The sequence below is a fragment of the Ictidomys tridecemlineatus genome, unplaced genomic scaffold (genome assembly GCF_052094955.1).
Source record: "Ictidomys tridecemlineatus isolate mIctTri1 unplaced genomic scaffold, mIctTri1.hap1 Scaffold_1117, whole genome shotgun sequence".
NCBI lineage: Eukaryota > Metazoa > Chordata > Mammalia > Rodentia > Sciuridae > Ictidomys > Ictidomys tridecemlineatus.
The window spans coordinates 67,127-85,603 of record NW_027521046.1 but is presented as its reverse complement, the minus strand read 5'-3'; the positions used below and the strand labels follow the sequence as shown (position 1 = coordinate 85,603).

General features: G+C 49.2%; 1 protein-coding gene across 2 annotated transcripts in view; it reads left to right on the top strand.

Moving 5' to 3' along the window:
- Nucleotides 1-17,139, top strand: part of Pnpla4 (patatin like domain 4, phospholipase and triacylglycerol lipase) — a 51,947-nt gene extending 34,808 nt beyond the window's left edge. For both annotated transcript variants that reach the window (XM_040286906.2, XM_040286905.2), the window contains one exon: nucleotides 16,777-17,139. In XM_040286906.2, coding sequence (XP_040142840.2) covers nucleotides 16,777-17,004 — 228 coding nt within the window. In that variant the 3' untranslated portion in view covers nucleotides 17,005-17,139. The remainder of the gene's footprint in view (nucleotides 1-16,776) is intronic.
- The last annotated feature ends 1,338 nt before the right edge of the window (nucleotides 17,140-18,477 follow it).

Below are 18,477 nucleotides of genomic sequence, written 5' to 3'. Positions count from 1 at the left end.
CATAAGGGGTGGAAGAGGAGAGTGAGACTGCAGCTCTTCCCTCCTCCTCTCTCACTTCCTGCCTTGAGGCAGACAGCTTTGCTCTGCTGCGCATTCACTCCCGCCCGAAGTGCCGTCTCTCATCACAGGCCGCAAAGGACGGGACCCACTGGTCATAGCCCGGAGCATCCAGAACAGGGAGTCAAAATGAACCTTCCACGAACCTTTCGTCTTTGCAAGCTGCTGGGCTCAGGTACTTTGTTGCAGTGATGAAAGCTGCCACGCCGCTGTGTCATCGGACCCTCGCACGAGTCTGGTGGGAAAATCTGGTGAACATGACATGGAAGGACGGGCACAGTTCCTATCAGGACATGCAGCTTCTTTCAACCACGTCCTTGCAGGACTCTCTCGCAGGAAGCTAAAATGCAGAGTAGATACAGAGGGAGGTGCTCTGGTTGGAAAGGGTTGTTGTGAGTGGGAGAGAGAAAGCCACTTGTACCTGCGTTTCTGACTCCACAGCCTCCCTCCTGTGTGCCCTCAGGAGCCAAGTAGGCAGAGAGGCAGGGGGCCTTTGGGGCTGGTGTTGTGTCTGACGTCTGTCTCCGCTGTGTATCCTCAGAGAGGCAGCAAGGTATCACAGGGTGGGTAACCCAGCCCGCTCCGTGGCCCCAGGGATCCACTATTTCCCTTCCTGTCCACATGCATGTCCTTTCGGACATCTGCAAGGCCCCGCAAGACCTGTCCCTGGCTTCCCGTTGTTCCTCGCACCCCACCCTCTGCGCACTGCACTGTGGCCACAGTGAGCCCCTCGCTGATCTGAGACCCGTCCCGTTGCCTGTCCAAAGCCCAGGCGCGGCTCACGCCTTCTCACCAGTGTGTCCCTCTGGGAAAGACACACGGCGGGCTTTTCCTCTCCACGGTCAAGGGCTTCGGACACGTGACCTGCTCGATGGCTACCCATGGGCAGAAATCCTTAGTTCCAAATAGTTCTCAATCTTTTTTTTTTTTTTTGCATTTGTATTAAAGAAAAGTGAAAGCATTACTGGAAATACCAAGCACGTCTTTAGTCCGTGACGGATTTTTAACATCTACATTTTGCTAGATACTAAGATGTCGTTGTTACGGTTTGGATATGAGCTGCCCCTCCCAAAATGTCACGTGTGAGACAATGCACTAAAGTTCAGAGGTGAGATGACTAGACTATGAGAGCCTTACTCTAATCAGTGGATTGATCCACTTGGATGGACTCACTGGGTGTAGACTCATAGTGGATTAATCCACTTGGATGGACTCACTGGGTGTAGACTAATAGTGGATTAATCCACTTGGATGGACTCACTGGGTGTAGACTAATAAGTGGATTAATCCACTTGAGTGGACTCACTGGGTGGTGGCTGCAGCAGGTGGGGTGTGGCTGGAGGAGGGGTCCCTGGGCTGTGCCTTTGGGGTCTCTGTCCTGTCCCTGGTGGGCAGAGCTCTCTCTGCTCCCTGGTGCCCTGTCCTGAGCTGCTCTCCTCCTCCAGGCCCTGCCGCCATCTTGTTCTGCTCCCCTTGGGCCAGAGCCATGGAGTCGGCCACCAGGGACTGGACCTCAGAAACCGTGAGCCCCAAATAAACTTCTCCTCCTAAAATTGTTGTGTTGGGTCTTTTGTTCATGGCAGTGAAAATATTGACTACAACAAATCATCTTTTGACTTAGAGCTTCTGCAAGTTAGCCGTGCTTCCAGAACCACAGGGGATCTCATCAAAATCCAGAGGCCCGGGGAAGGGACCCAGGGTTGGCATTTCCCACCGTCTTCCACGTGGTGCTAATGCTGCAGCTCGTCTGTGGACCACTCTTTCAGCCGAGGGTCCTTAGAGAATCGTGTGTGTGTGTTTTTTTTAAACTTTAATAATGTGAAAAGAAACACTGGGAAGGAACCCAAAGTAAAATAAATCACCCCGTGTCCTCGCTCTCCATGATTTATCACGGACTGATCCGTCTTGGTCAGCTCGGGCTGCTGTAACAAATCGCCAGAGACTCGGTGATTTCCACAGCGAACATCATTCTCAACCTCTGGAGGCCGCGAAGCCCACGATCCAGGCGTCGGCAGAGCTGGGGTTTGGTGGCAGCCCCCTTAGGGCTATTGCCAAGTAGCCAAGACATTGCCACTGGGGTTTGGTGGCAGCCCCTTCCTGGTGTTGAGATGTCTCAACATGCGAGCACCACACCTTCAAACATGCAACCTGCCTTTTGCCCTTGGCTTGGCCCTCCCAGGTACTTAGCCTCCATTTTTTCTCATTTAGAAAAGCACACCCATTAGTACTTGCCAGATAATGCATTTATTTTCTATTTTATTTTATTTTATTTTATTTTAAGACTTGGGCTGCCTGAAAAGGTCAGAATTTCGCACTCATTGGACTGGGAGTTTGGCATTGGATGGTAGGCGGGTTTTAGGAAGCACTGCGCCATTGGCTCAGGCATTCCTATTGCAAAATTGCATGAGGACATGATTAGATTTTATCTTTCTTTGAAGGTACAGTTGCTTGGCATCTCATGTGTTCACTCTCAAAATAAAATGGAGCTGGATGCAGTAACTCGGAGAGTGGGGAGGCTGAGGCAGGAAGGCTGCGAGTTGGCCCCTGTCTCAAAATTAAAAAATAATAAAACAAATCAGGGGGTGCAGTGCTGGGGACGTGGTGCAGTGATGCAGCACCCCTGTGCACAATCCCTAGCTCCCCAGTGCACACACAGAAACAGAGTGGGACTTGGGATGCCCGGATGACATGAGTTTTAACATGATAAATAGACCAAGGGAAGAGAAACCCAGTCCTCAACCATCAATTCTCCTCCTCAAACCCTTTCTGGTTGCATTAGGAAACTCTCTGGCCCCAGGTTTAACCCAGGGGGTCTCCCAATGGTGCACTGAGCTCTGGGTGCATCCTTTAGTCTAAAAGGAAATGAAATGTCTCGTGGCGCCTCTCACTGCAAAGCCAGCTGCCTCGCTGATGTGAGCAACATTTTCCTGGGACCCTGCTCCCAAATCCATACACATCCCCAGCCAGACGGTCACAGCCTGCTGAACGGAGACCTTGAACCCAGTCTCTCCGACTGGAAATCCCATTACCGACTTTGCCGGGAGCTCTGACATTTGCAAGCCTCCAGAGGGACTTGCCCAGGTCACCTGTTTTTTTTTTAAATTTTCTAGGTGTCCCCAATAATGCAAGAAGAGACATTCTTGCATGGTGGCTCACCCTTTCTTCTCCACGGGCATTAAGATTTCAGCATTCAACTTCTCTTCTAGACGGTTTAATTGTTTTTTCAAAGGTCAAGAATTACAGAGCAGGAACATGGCTTTCAAAGGTTCAGGTGGTTTGGAAAGAGTAGAAGGGAAATACTGAGAAATGATAGTGTCACACTGCGTAGATGTGTGACAACAAATTCCACCATGATGCACAGCAATCATGCACCAATAATTAAAAAGTGGGAAACAAAACAAAACAAGTCGGATGATGCACAGTCAGATGTAATGGATAAGTTCTGGTCACTATCATTAAAAACAAATTATCATGCATTTCAAAATTCCTAGAGAGCGGAATTCCACCATTATGCACGACTATCACGTACCAATAAAAATATGGGGGGGAAAAAAAAAGAAGTTGGATACAGAAGCTAAAAATAAAGGATCACACATTTCCAAATTCCTGGAAAAGAGGACTTGACTATTTTTTACCACAAAAAAAGAATCTTGTCAAGGCAAAGTAGTTCCTTTATTCTTGTTTCATGCATCTAGTTGTTTTCCTTTATTTTAATTTTTAATCACACGTATTTATGGGGTGATAATGGGGTGATTCCATGTCGGTCTACAGTATATAAAGATCAGATCAAGGTAATCAACATTTCCACCTCCTTAAACACTTGTCATTTTTTTTTTATCAAACGTGTGATTACTTGCTATCCTACTGTGCGGTAGACAGCACTGATCCTTCCTTACTGCACTTTAAGGGGAGAGAGATGCTAATCACCACGATGGGGTCATTAGACTGTGAATACAAACATTGAAACGTCACACTGTCCCCTGTCACTACGTCTAAGGTGGGGTGCCTGAATCCTCTGAGCAGGCCGAGTGTGGCCAGAGGACCAGGGTCCCTGGGGGTGTGCCCCCGGGGTGTGCATTCGGTGAGCTGAGCCGAGCTTCTGCATGCCCTTGCGCCTCGATGTTCTCCCTCACCTGGGTCCCCAAGAATGGAGCTGACAGTCTGCAGACGGGGACTCTGAGACGTGAGCCCCGAAATGAACCCTTCCTCCTAATCTCCCCAAAATGCATTCGGGGCCAAGTCCTGGCGTGCAAGCTTCAGGTGCAGCCTGCCGAGAGCGTGCATCGGGATAAACCGGCTGCACCCACCCCGACAGCCGCACGCGCTGGCTGGGCCCCCTTCTCCCCACACATAGCTCTTCTCTGCAGTCCAACCGGATGCCCAGCGAATGAATCATGGACTTGTGACCGAGAAAAGTTGTGTAAATCAATGGCCCCCTCTAAATAATAGATGAAGCCGGCTGCTCCATCCGTGCTGGGGAGGGGGCTGGGCTGGGGCCCAGGAGGAGAGATGAATGAGGCTGCGGCTCTCTCCCGCTCTGCGGGTAAATAGCTCCATATCTGCGAGGGAATTCATTGATGGGAAGCAGCGGACCCTGCGTTTAAGCGTTAGATATTTGGAGGCCAGGCTCGATGGAAATTAATTAAGTGCTACCATGTCCGTGATGAAAGAAGTCTTTGGGGGGAAACCACAGAACTCACAAAAGAAAGAAATGGGAGCAAAAAAAAAAAAAAAGAAGCGAATGGTAACCCACAGAGGCTGAGGACAAGAGCCTGCTGTAGGCTCAGCTTGCACCAGCTGCAGCGAAACTCCTCTGCGTCCATCTTGAGCCAGCAAGCAGCCCTCAGCAGACCCCATGTCTGCCGTACCTGGACCTTGGGCTGCAGCCTCCGGAGCTGAGAGCAGTCAGGGTCTCGGCTCTATAAGCCCCCTGTGCTGGGCCGTTTGTTACAGCAGCCTACACTGACTCATACACCCATGCACCTACCTCCTCTCCACCTGGGGATCCTAAGCTACAGTCACTCAGCCATTTCTCAACTACTCCAGGTCAAATGGAGAAAAAAAGGTTACTAGCTGATCGGACATGGGCAAGGAAGTAGGGAGTCTGGCGAAATGGTGCTGGGGCGGGTGGTGGGACATTGCTGGAATCATTTAACTTACACTCTACTTGGTATCTTCGGATTTTTTTTTTTGAAGATGGAGTGACCGCTCAGAGAGACAGGATCAACGTAGGGCCACACGTCAGAGTTTGCGTTTTCACTCTTTTTGGCTTGGTTTGGAAGCTCTGCTTCTTTCCATTATACCTTGCTCCCGGCAAGGCCAAGATGCAAACACACATGACATAAGGGCACCGTGTCGGAGTTTGCTGACACGAACGGGAGACCCTCTTGTCGTGTGAGGACTCGTCGTGAGAATCCACGACTCCGATAGAAGTCGCCGTTTAACACGGAAGCTGTTTTTCTTCCTCTAAGAAATGATGTTGTTGGGAGAAAATGGATTTATCCGCCGCGTTTTGACGCCTGCATAATTATGTTTTGTGCCGTCCACATGTGTTCTGTGTTTCTGCTGGATTTAGATTTCTCTTCTCGACTAGACAGACTCTCTCCACCTTAAGAAACTGCGGAAAATGCAGCATTTACCCAGGGAATCCAAACAAAGCAACAGGCCTTGCTGGATTGACCCGTAATAAGCAAACTGTTGCATCCATGAAACAACATTATCTTCATGTTAGTTGTCTTCAAACCTTGCAGAAGGTCCAATAGGAATGATGGTCGCCACAGCATCAGAAGCACCTTTCATAAGCTCAGAGTAGAAATGTACATGAGCTTTCATTTCCGCATTCCAACCTGCCGCTAGATCTTCCTGCCCGAAACCCTCTCCAGCCCTAATAATCTACCTTTGTGCCGTCAAATCTGCTGCTCGCGTTCGTGCAAGCTTTGACTCTTTAGTGACGGCACCAGTCGGCCATGCAGGTGAGCTCTTGGAGGGTATGGAGAATCTGTTCCCAAAACGTCTACTACGGCTTGCTGTGTCCATTCCAACTGGAGGAATCGATTGCAATTAAAATAACGAGGTATTCCAAATAGTGACACATGCTCTACCAAAGCAGCGCGATCTATAATTTGTAATTCCCTTTTTTTTTTTTTTTTTTTTTTTGCTGAGACATTTCTTACTAATTGTAATCATCCTTTGAGCTAATGAGGGTGTGTTTTGTCCTATGGATTATACTCCCCGGGGCTCGCTGGTTCGGAAACTGTTTGAGTAGACCTGAGATATAGGAAAAGGGTGCATTTTAAGAAAAAAAAGAACTATGTCATATTATTTGGCGAAATCTGCAAGCTGAATACGCGTGTGCTGCATGACCCAGCCTCTGTACTCTTGGAAACATTAATATTGAGCCCGGCTTGGGGCACTGTCTGCTGCTAGAAATGGGAAGGCAGCCGTGATGATTCCGCGCTTGGCGGAACGATGACTTATTACTTGTGATTTAAAACAAATTAGCTCATATCCTGGATTTTGGGAGAGCTATTACAAGCCAGCCAGCCCGTATTGACCGCCGCGTGCAAAGGTGAGTCTGTCGATCGCCTTGTGTCAATATTGCTCTTAGCCCTTGATGTGCATGAATGCCTTTAATCTCAAAAAAAACACCCTTATGAAATATTATTAGGCTCTTTTTAAGAGCCAATAATGCGAGACGTAGAGAGATGGTTCATTCAAAAAGTCAAAGAAATGTGAATGCTAATGACCCCACCCCCGCTCTCTCTCACCCTGTGCAAAACTCAAAGTGGATCAAGGACGTGCGTGTTCGACTAGAGACCCTGAGCCTGGTGGGAGAAAAAAATGGGAACAGTCAAGACGGTGGGGAGAGAGGTACAGGATGGGAGCAAATCTCTGCCTCCTGCACCTCGGGTTGAGCCCGGATCTCCGGGATGTAGAAAGAACTCAAGAAACTCAACACCAAGAAAACAGATAACCCAGTCAATACGTGGGCAGAGGAACAGAACAGACACTTCACGGAAGAAGAAATACAAAAAAAATCAGGATGGAGATTCCTCAGAAAACTGGGAATGGAACCTCCATGTGACCCAGCTATCCCACTCCTTGGTCTATACCCAAAGGACTTAAGATGAGCCCACGACAGGGACACAGCCACATCCATGTTTATAGCAGCTCAACTCACAATAGCTAAGCTACGGAACCCACCTGGGTGCCCTTCAACACAGGAATGGATAAAAAAAAATGTGGCGTATACGTACACGGTGGAATATTACGCAGCCATAAAGAGAAATGAAAGTAGGGCGTTTGCCGGAGACTATCATGCAAAGCAAGCCAGTCTCCAAAAACCAAAGGCCGGATGTTGTCTGGGATAAATCTCATCTCGTGGGTGTCGGGAATGGACCAGTGGTTGGCAGTGCTGGGGAGGGCAGGCTGGGGATCATGCTGTGGTTAGATGCGAGTAAGGATCTGGTGAGCTGTTGCCCAGTCGCGTGACGGTCCCTGTCTGTGACGTGGCGTGCGTCTAGAGAAGCCGAAGAAAGTGCTCAAGGTGCTCACCGTGAAGAGACGGTCGCAGCGTCAGGGATGGACGTGCTGATCATTGTGTCCGAAAGTCCGTACAATTATTCTTTGTCAAAAAAAAAAAAAAAAGCTGTTATTGGAAGGACCAGAGGGCTCTGGTCAGGCAGGTGGACTTTGGGAGAGAAGGTCAGAGGTGGAGGAGCTGAACAGGAAAAGAAATGGCCAAGAAGGTGTGTGCTACCCCTGAACAAAAAGAAAATGCATTCCCAGCAGACATTGTCGCGTGCAAAAGCACATTCCAACTTGGGAATAACGGCCAAAGGGCTTACAATACCATTTGAAAACGGTTTAAGGTTTAACTTCACAGCAATCAAAATGGTGAAACCAATCTGCAGGCAAGTATCCTTGCTTCTGTGTGTGCCGGCGTCGGACCGTGTGCCCAAGGAAGCCAGCCCGGTTACCTAAAATACTTAGGGAAATCGTCCTGACGGTGCTGCACACAGAGTCGTACGATAGAAATAGGTTTTTCTTCCAGCCTCAGAAACTATATGATATATAGGGATGTACGTAGGTATATATGGAGACACATTATACACGCCATATGGAAGATGTCATAGGTGTCTGCATCCACGGGTATCGTGTATTTGAGCCTTTACCCGTGAGCTCCGACGAGTGGGAAACGCGCTTCTTATTAGCTGCGTGATGTACTACCTTTCATGCAGGACTGATGATTTGCTTCCCTCATTTTTATGCACCTGGAACTTTGTTCATTTTCCTTTTCCAAAAATCAAGCCACATCCTTAATGCGAAGATGCTTCTCTGGGATGCCCGGGACCCTGTATCCTGGTTTGCCTGATGCGGGACTTTGATCTCATGACGGCCCAACAGCCGTAAGGCAACCTTTCAAATGGAGACAAAGCACATCGTAGAGCAAAAAGACTCCATCAGGACAGAGTCCCCCGGAACACCCTGACGTCCCCCGGGGTACTCGCGCAGAGTAGTGAGGGGCGCAGGGTGTGAATTTACGCGGGCGTTTGTGGATGGCTAGCCAGAGAGAGATGCATTGGTCCAATCCTTTCCTCTGGCTGAGAAGAGGGAGCGTATAGATTCCTTGCTGGGGACGAATCTCTTCCTCCGCGTCGCTCCCAGTCCCCAAACTCAAAATTCCAGGGAAGTCTGACGGAGTGGGCTTCTGTGAGTGACGGTAGCTGCTGTGCTCAGTAATTCGTTTGCGGCATTACAGAGGCACTGCTGCGGCAGACATGGCTCTCATGCACGCTCTGCAGACAACAGAGCGTCACAGCAAACTGCCTCTCCATCAACACGTTCCAGAAGGCCCAGGAAGGACGTGTCTGTGACGTCCCGATAGACTTTGTGGACTCCCAATGAACGGCCCGCGGTTTTCTCCCAGCCGTCAACAGCCAGGGGGAACCGTTGTTCCTTTTCTTCCAGGGCCGGGGACACTTCTCTGTATCCAAGAACCGCATTTCCTTTGCCACAGCCGAGCGTGGGCTCAGGGCTCGCTTTCCGAGCTGACTCTGCTGGTGCTTTAGGAAGCAGCGAGCCAGGGAGGAAGGGGAACGACGGAGTCGACTCGGAGTGTCTGTCTCCGTCTTCTTTCCCCCACTGTGAGGCTCCATAGCTAGAGCCGCCACAAACGCCGGCGATGGCGGGAGGGTCTCTTTTCCTGCCTGGGAGGCTGCCTTTCCATATCAGTGGGTTATTCTCTGCTAGCATGGGGCGCTAATGATGGTCACCCTGCAGTTTCCCCGTCTCTGAAAGCAGAACATAAATAGGACTTCATCACGGATATCACCATCTCCACCACCATCACCATCACCATCACCACCACCATCACCATCACCACCACCGTCATCACCACCACCATCATCACCATCTCCATCATCACCACCATCATCAGCATACCATCACCACCATCACCATTACCATCACCACCATAATTACCATCATCATCATCACCACCATCACCACCACCGTCAACATTACCATCACCACCATAATTACCACCACCATCACCACCACCATCATCACCATTACCATCACCACCACCATCATCACCATCTCCATCATAACCACCATCATCACCACCACCACCACCATCACCATTACCATCACCACCATAATTACCACCACCATCACCACCATCATCAACACCACCATCCACACCATCATAACCACCATCATCACCATTACCATCACCACCATCACCATTACCATCACCATCACCATCATCACCATCATCATCACCACCACCATCATTATTATCACCATCATCACCACCATCATCACGATTACCATCACCACCATCACCATTACCATCACCATCACCATCATCACCATCATCATCACCACCACCATCATTAATATCACCATCATCACCACCATCATCACGATTACCATCACCCCCATCACCATTACCATTACCATCACCACCATAATAACCACCATCATCACCATACCACCACTACCATCACCATTACCATCACCACCATCACCATCATCACTATCACCATCATCACTATCACCATCATAACCACCATCATCACCATTACCATCACCACCATTACCATCACCATCATCACCATTACTGTCACCTTCATCACCATCACCATTACCATCACCACCATCACCATTACCATCACCACCATCATCACCAACACCATCACCATCATCATCACCACCATCATCACTGTCACCATCACCATCATCATCACCACCATCATCACTGTCACCATCATAACCACCATCATTACCATTACCATCACCACCATAATCACCACCATCATCATCACCACCACAATCATCATAACCACTACCATCACCATCATCACCACCATCACTACCATCATCACCACCATAATCACCACCATCTTTATCACCATTATCATCACCACCATAATCACCATCATCGTCATCACCACTGTCACTATCACCCTGATACCTTCATCATTAACATTACCTTTACCATCGTTACCACCATCATCACCATTATCATCACCACCATCATCACCACCATCATCATCACCACCATCACTATCACCATCACCACCATCACCACCACCATCATCACCACCATCATCACTATCACCATGATACCCTCGTCGTTACCATTACCTTCACCATCATCACCACCATCATCACCATTACCCTCACCACCATCATCACCACCATCATCACTATCACCATGATACCCTCGTCGTTACCATTACCTTCACCATCATCACCACCATCATCACCATTACCCTCACCACCATCATCACCACCATCATCACCACCATCTTTATCACCACCATCACTATCACCACCACCACCACCACCACCATCATCACCACCCTCACCACCACCATCATCACTATCACCCTGATACCTTCATCATTACCATTACCTTCACCATCATCACCACCATCATCACCATTACCCTCACCACCATCATCCCCATCATCATCACCACCATCATCATCACCACCACCATCACCATCACCATCATCACTATCACCATGATACCCTCGTCATTACCATTACCTTCACCATCATAACCATCATCATCACCATTACTGTCACCATCATCATCACCACCATTACTCTCACCACCATAATCACCACCACCACCACCACCATCATCACCACCACCACCACCATCATCACTATCACCATGATACCTTCATCATTACCATTACCTTCACCATCATCACCACCATCATCACCATTACCCTCACCACCCTCATCGCCACCATCATCACCACCACCATCAAAAAGGGGATTTTCTGACGCTTTGCAGCACAGTACATTCTTGTCCTTCCCTGATACACTGAAAGCTGAACGGCGGATTAAATGAGGCTCACCTCCCACTGCCATCCGGCCTGACCGCTGGAGCCTGTGTAGCATTAACTTCGAGCACCACGATGGGAATGTCCTTATGCAGAGCACGTCGCCTCACTCTCCGTAACGCTCCAGACTCCATAAATGTCAGCAAAACTGCCTTCTGAGAAGAAGAGATTTAAAAAAAAAGGGAAAAAGGCTACATTGCTGCAAATCTGTGCCCCCAAACCAGGCAAAATAGGAAATCATTTGACAATAACCGACTGTGCAGAAGAGAAATACCACAAAGCCTGGAGCTGGGAATCACGAACTGGAAAAAAAAAATGAGGACCAGACCCCCTGCAGGCAATGAGATGATAAGCTACTCCGTAAGGTCGCTAAAAATGAAAGGGGCAGCGGCGGAGAAATCTGCAGTTTACAATTTACACTCCTTCTTCTCGAGTGGAGTACAAGAGATCATCTTTGCAATATAAAAAGAGAGAGCAGCCGGGAGCAAATGTCACCAGGCCGCATTTCGCTCATCCTAAGGAATGGCGTTTAGAAGCATTTAAAAGATTTCCTGGATAACCCCTCGGCCGTTATCTGCCGGACGCCTACTCAAATGTCCGTTCTTTCCAGCACCTGACCCTGCTGAGCAGCCAGTATCTTTAAGGATTCACTGAGTTAATGTGTGTTCGTCAGCCTTTCCTGGCTGGTACAAAATGCCTGAGAAAGTCCACTTAGAGGAGCAAAGATCCGTCTTGGCTCACCGTTCCACAAGGAGGTGAGCTCCGCTTTAATCCTGGCTCGCCATTCGACTGTTTCCAGTGCAGAGAGCTCTGTCCCTTACTGGGATACCGCTCTCTGCCTTTTTATAGGGCCAAAGTCACCTCCACGCACCTGCACGGGGTGGAAACTGGCATTCCCACTCGGATCAAAATAACATCCTCTGTCAACTTCCTCGGCACACATCAGCCCGCGCTTGGAGAATGTCTACCTGAGCTGCTCGGGAGAGACTCCTGCTGAGCTGCCTTTGAAGCCTCCTCGAGTCCTTGGCTTCGTTCCACGCCATCGACCGGCGCTTTGCATTGGAGATTTCCGCAGGCCGGCGCCATACTTCACGGGCTTTCCTCCTCGTCTCTCTGCTCGCTCCTTGAGCTCCGCTGGACGGCTCTCTTTCTTATCTCAGTAACTTGAAGACTGGGACCTGGGGATCTGGCTTGCCAGATCTTACATGTGCGTCTCGTGAAAGATTTAATTAACTTTCATCATCTGCAATCGTTTGCAGGAAAAAAAAAAAAAATCTCAGGCAGAGTTACCCAGGTGGAGCTTTACAGCATCCTCATCACCCCCGACATCTTTCGTGTTTCGTTTTGCGTTTCATCGTGGCCCGAGGATCTGTTTCTACCACGATCTGATGAAGATCCAAGCATCCAGGGACCTCCCCGCATGCATGCAGCATTTAGGGTTTTCCCGGTTGAAATTCCCGGATGAAACTCTTAGCAGACCTAGAAGCCCTGTCCGGTCTTGGAGTGGAAGTCAAGGTTCTGGAACATTGGCACCGGATCCGAGTCCACAGCGGCCTACACGGAAAGACGTGGATCCATTTCAAGCAAGACCAAGACTGAGAGAAAGAGAGAGAAAACATCTCAGCAAGAGGCCGAGAGGATTTTGACGGCTTCCAATCCCGTGGGCGCTAACTCAGTTAAAGCTTGATGTTGCGTTCTCCCCGTGGAAGATCCCCATCTGGCACAGCATCCAAATGTCCTTGGAGAATAAGATCCGCTACCAGAGGCGTTGCCCAACCCAGTCTGTATTCGAAGGGACTCTCCTGCTTTATTTGTATTTTTAAGTAAGTTCACATACGGTCGCACATTTTTCTCTCCTCTTCTTTCCCTTACACACCATCAAGGGCTCACTAATCCCTCCGTCCATCTGTCCACCCACTCATGCATCCATTGGTTCATCCATCTCTCCATCCATTGGTCCTCACGCCCATCCACCCAGCCTCCTGAGCATCCCTACCTGCTTGAGGATTCCCAGCTCCCCTCCCGCACAGGTTCTTGAACTTCCGAAGTTGCCAGGCGTCCGTAATAAAAGCCGACTTCATCAGGGCGCCCCCTGTATCCCCTCCAGAGGGGAAAAGCAAGCCGTAAAAATCCTGTTAAGACCGGCATACTATTTGTCCCCCCCTCCGCTCCGAGCTATCACGATTTTATTTGATTTACGATGAGCTGCGCGGACGGCACAGATAGACAGGAGAGATTCATTCTCTTGTTGGTAAAGTGTGATTCTGTTAGGTCTTATTGGATTCTAAACCTTGTACCTTCCACCAAAGGAGCGATGCGCTTTGCCTGGCGGGTGTTTGCTATGCGACACGGGAGTCCCATTTTAAGACAACATCGTCATGCAACGCCAGATTGAGGCGTGAAAAAATGGATCTAGTATAAGTTCATTTAATCCTTTAGATTCCAGAGGATTCCCTGATATCCACGTGATATATTATGGGTTCTTCCGAGCGCCGTGGCCTTCTCGCCTCGGGATGAAAAGGCATGGTGCTTTAGGTTGGATATATTACAGGAAAAATTATAGGATATAATTGCGAATGCAGGCGAAAGAAAACTTCGTTGAGCTCTGGGCTCAGGTGACGGGCTTCTACGGGACCGAGACGAGTGATTTTGGAATGGCAGGGTGAAGAAAACCCAGTTTTCGTGGTCGCGGGCAGAAAAAAGTCTCCTATGTGCTCTTGTTGCCTGGTGCTGATTTATATCATTCTCCCTGATTTCTTGCAGCATAATGTCAACTTTGGGGCAGTACAAAGGACTGACGTCCCGGTTTCCCAGGAAGGTATTTTTAACTAAATCTCGTTTCCTGACTGCGCAAGGGGTGGTGAGTGGGACACGAGTAGCCCCCGTGCCACATTGGGATACAGGCTAAAAATACCTCGATGGAATGAATAGCTCCCATCTCCCCCCGCGCCTGTGTGTCCCGGTGATGTTCTGCTCTGTAACAGATCCCGCTAACCCTTGATGGAAGCAATCAACGGCAATTCATCCCCCAAACTCCGTCTCCGCAACCCGCGTCCATCTGCAATTTGGGCAGGTCTCGGTGGCCACAGCCGGTCCCCGTCCCTTGCGACCGGGGACTGGCTGGGAATGAATCAGCGGAAATCTGAGTCACTCCCACGTTGGGACCGGGCTGCCTCTCGTCGGGGGGGCACTGTTGGGGGACCTCTCTGTGCACACCCCAAGCACAGTGCCTTTCCATGCCAAGGCGAGAAGGTCACGGCACTCGGAAGACCCTGCGGGGACTCTGAGGACCTCATGTTGTGTGCGTGTGTGCGTGTGTGTGTGTGTGTGTGTGTGCACGTGCTGTGAAATCCCAGGGACGCATCCAGACCTGAAATAACCCAGTCCAAGGCGGGGCCCCGTTCCCAAACTGAAGTCCTCATCGCCGTGCACATGTGGCCGCCCAAACAGATCCATCAATGCGACATCGAATACTCAGAATTCTACAGATGCACGTTGGTACGTGTCCAGAAATATATAAAATGAACAGTCGGAAGGAATGAGCAGCAGCAGTAAACGTCTCTTTTCATAACCCTTTCTCCCCTGGCAAGATCCCATCACGTTTCTGCCTAAATGTGTCCGTGGAAATTCGGGCGGATGGCCCTCTGGCGAAAGCGGAGCAGCTCTCACGCTGTTGTGCTTCGATAAACCACCACCAAACTCGTAAGTGAGCAGCCGTCTGACGGCCCTAATGGAATATTTCAACACTTGCCCTCTGCAGAGCTGGGGTTTCACTCTCTTTTCCCATTTTTGTCCCTCGCTTTTTTCATGCATTTAAAGTGCCCGAGCAGCTGTTTGTTTGGAAAGGTTCCATTATGGCCATAATAATCTCCAACTAATTGCACATCAAATATTTATTTCTTGCACATTAAACTAATGAAGTCGTTTCAACAAGAGAAAAATGGGATCGGGTTGGCGGCAAACAGTGCCTATAAATTCATGAAAGATTCCCACTTCTCTTTGGCACGCCTCCTTTCACACCGATTAACAATTTTTAAGTGGAAAAATTTCCCCATTATCGGGTTGTGACGTTTTTGAATATACGTGCTTTATTATTTTTTTTTTAAAGTGCTTTTCTTGGTAGACCACTTTGTAGCTTGGCATACCATAAAGAATCCTGAAATACCGACGTACCTACAGAGATGGTTGATGGACCATGTTTGAAAAACAATAAGTCATACTCTCAATCTTCAGATACATTTCAAACTTCTTTGCTTTGCACCGGACATAATATTTCCAACCTCCCCACCAGCTCATGCACGGGTGTCCCCGTTGACGATTTTTACCAGGCAAACAGCCCTAGTAACTGTTTAGCGCATACATTATTAATCTTATTAAATGCTCCCTATGAGGACTGTCGGCAAGCTCGGAGCCACGGTTGGTGGGAGTGTGAGTGAGCCCAGCCGTCACAGAAAATGGCGTGCAGCTTCCAAAACGGACAGGACAACCGGCCGAGGACCCGGGAGGCCTTGTTCTTAGTAGATATCCAGAGACAATGCATCAGCTTGCCTGCACCACCGGGGTTACTCTGCACCACACACGTGTGATCAACCAAGAAGCCCGTTAGCAGTGGGTAAAGAAACCCGGTTCCCATACGCAATGGGGCATTATCCATCCCACCTGCTGCAACGTGGATGCAGAATTGCACCGAAGGATGCAGAATCCGCCCTCTGCAGGAAGACGGATACGACATATCGCCACTGGTTTGTGGAAGTTAAAGATGTTGATCTCATGGAAGACAGTACAATAGTTGTCGGTAGAGATCTAACTAGGAGAGTCTGAAGTATCCCCACACATACGGAATATTAAATGTGCAAGGGGTTGGAGAGGCCAAAATCACCTCGACTGGGCCACTCTGCATTGCTTACGTCTATCCAATCATCACCCTGTAGCCCATCAGTACATGCAAACCTCTCCATGTCATCTCCAGGTACCAGGTAGCATGCAGAAAACCAAATCAGAGTCCCAGGGGCTGAGCAAAAGAGGCTGATTTTACACAGTGCCTCCGTGATTGCATTATGGAGACCACCTTGAACGTTGCTGGTCTGGATTTTTTTTTTTTTTGCTAACTGAAAGGGCTAAGGCACCACCGATAATTAGAAATATCATTTGAAATCCTGGCTCTACTCCTTCCAAAACGTCACTTCGTCTTGGGCGCCTTGTGTCCCGTAACATTTTCCCTTGATGCACATCTGGGCCGTCGGACGTGACGGATCTCTTTAGCGTGTGACTTGGGTGAACTCTAAGATACAGTGAGTCTATATCTTGGTCAACTGGAATATACATCCACTCACTTTTTTTTTTTTTATTCCAGAAAAGCTCTTTGTGTGGGGTCCACTCTGAACCACAGCACACCCGAGACCGTCTCTGCATTGGATTTCCACTGGAGCAAAATCTCTCTCGGGTCCTGAGCACCGACCTGTCAATCATGCGTGGATTTTTGCCTGATTTTTTTTATTGTCTGATATTACAAAGGAGCAGGAGCCCAGCCCAGGCATCCTTCCTCCCTAAGTCACCTGCATTATTCGTCCAGGGCCCTTAGAGATGTTCCCTCCCTTTTATTTAAACGATGACGGCTCCTCCTGTCTCAGTTCCATTCTATTTTTGCGAACCTATTCAATCCGGGATTGTGTTGTTTTTCTCACTTTAGGAAAAAAAAAAGTTTCCTTTTGTTACATCCTTGGCTATTATTTCTGCTCGGTTTGCTTTCAAATCATCTTTGAGGGCATTAATTATAAGTCGGTGCTTCTCTTTGTCCTTTTGTGATTTTAATCTCTTTTCATTCTCATCTATTTGGACCTATTTTTCTCCGGCACTCTGGGACAGCGTCCCACGTTTTCTCAATGCCAGGAAGTTGATTGTTTTTGTCTTCGGAGACCCGTTGGCGACTCATTCCAGTGCCAATTTAAACTTGGTCAGTGGAGTTCCGCATTTCTTTCTTTCCTCGGTAAAGTCAAGTTTATGCGGTTGTCTTTTCCGACTCCTGGGTCCGCCTTTGTGTCCACGACGCTGCTGGAGGAACAGAATCCACCTTCAGAGGCTCATTTCAAATAACTCCACCCCAGAGCCCCGTCCCCAGCCCTATTTTGCATTTTATTTAGAGACAGGGTCTCCCTGAGCTGCTCAGGGCCTCGCTTTGGTGGAGGCTGGCTTTGAACTCACCATCCTCCTGCCTCAGCCTCCCGAGCCGCTGGGTGACAGGCGTGCGCCACCGCGCCCAGTGAAGTTGTTTATGTCGGTTTGTTGGTTTGGTGCCAGGAATTAAGCCCATGCACGTAAGCACATGCTCTACCACTGACTCCCCCAGTCTTGGGGCTGGGAATGCCGACTTACCTTGTCCCTGTGTATCCCACAGTGACCCACCCATGGTGGCTGTGCTCGGGTGAAAGCTACAAAGAGAAAGAGCATTTCTGACTGTACATAGACCCTATAAAGATGGGACCCTCTCCTTAGCATTTTACGAGTATCCTCTGATCAGCCTTCACCGTCCCTGTGAATTATCAATGCCCCCATTTCACAAAGGAGAAAACCGAGCCCAAGAGAGCGCGCCAGTCAGTTTTCTGTCACTGTGACAAAGTATCTGAGGGAATCAACTTGAAAAAGCGGAAAGGTTGCTGGGTGTGGTGGCTCATAGCTGTCATCCCAGTGACTCAGGAGGCTGAGGCAGGAGGATCGCAAGTTGGAGGCCTGGGGCCCGCACAGTGTTTCACAGCAGGGGCCCGTGGTGGAGAAGATGCTCACCTCCTGGCCAGGAAGCAGAGAGAGAGAGAGAGAGAGAGAGAGAGAGACAGGGTCCACTTCCCCTTTAGGCCACGCCCCCAATGACCTAATGGGTCCACTAGATCCCGCCTCTTAAAGGCTCCACCACCTCCCATGGGCTCCCCACTTCCCTGGCCCCAAATGATCCGGATGCCTTCCACTCAAAGTCATTTTGACGGACAGATAAAAGAACCTAGGTGCATTTGCATGTCTGGAAGGCAAGATTCGTGCCCCAAATTGTCACTGCATTTATTTT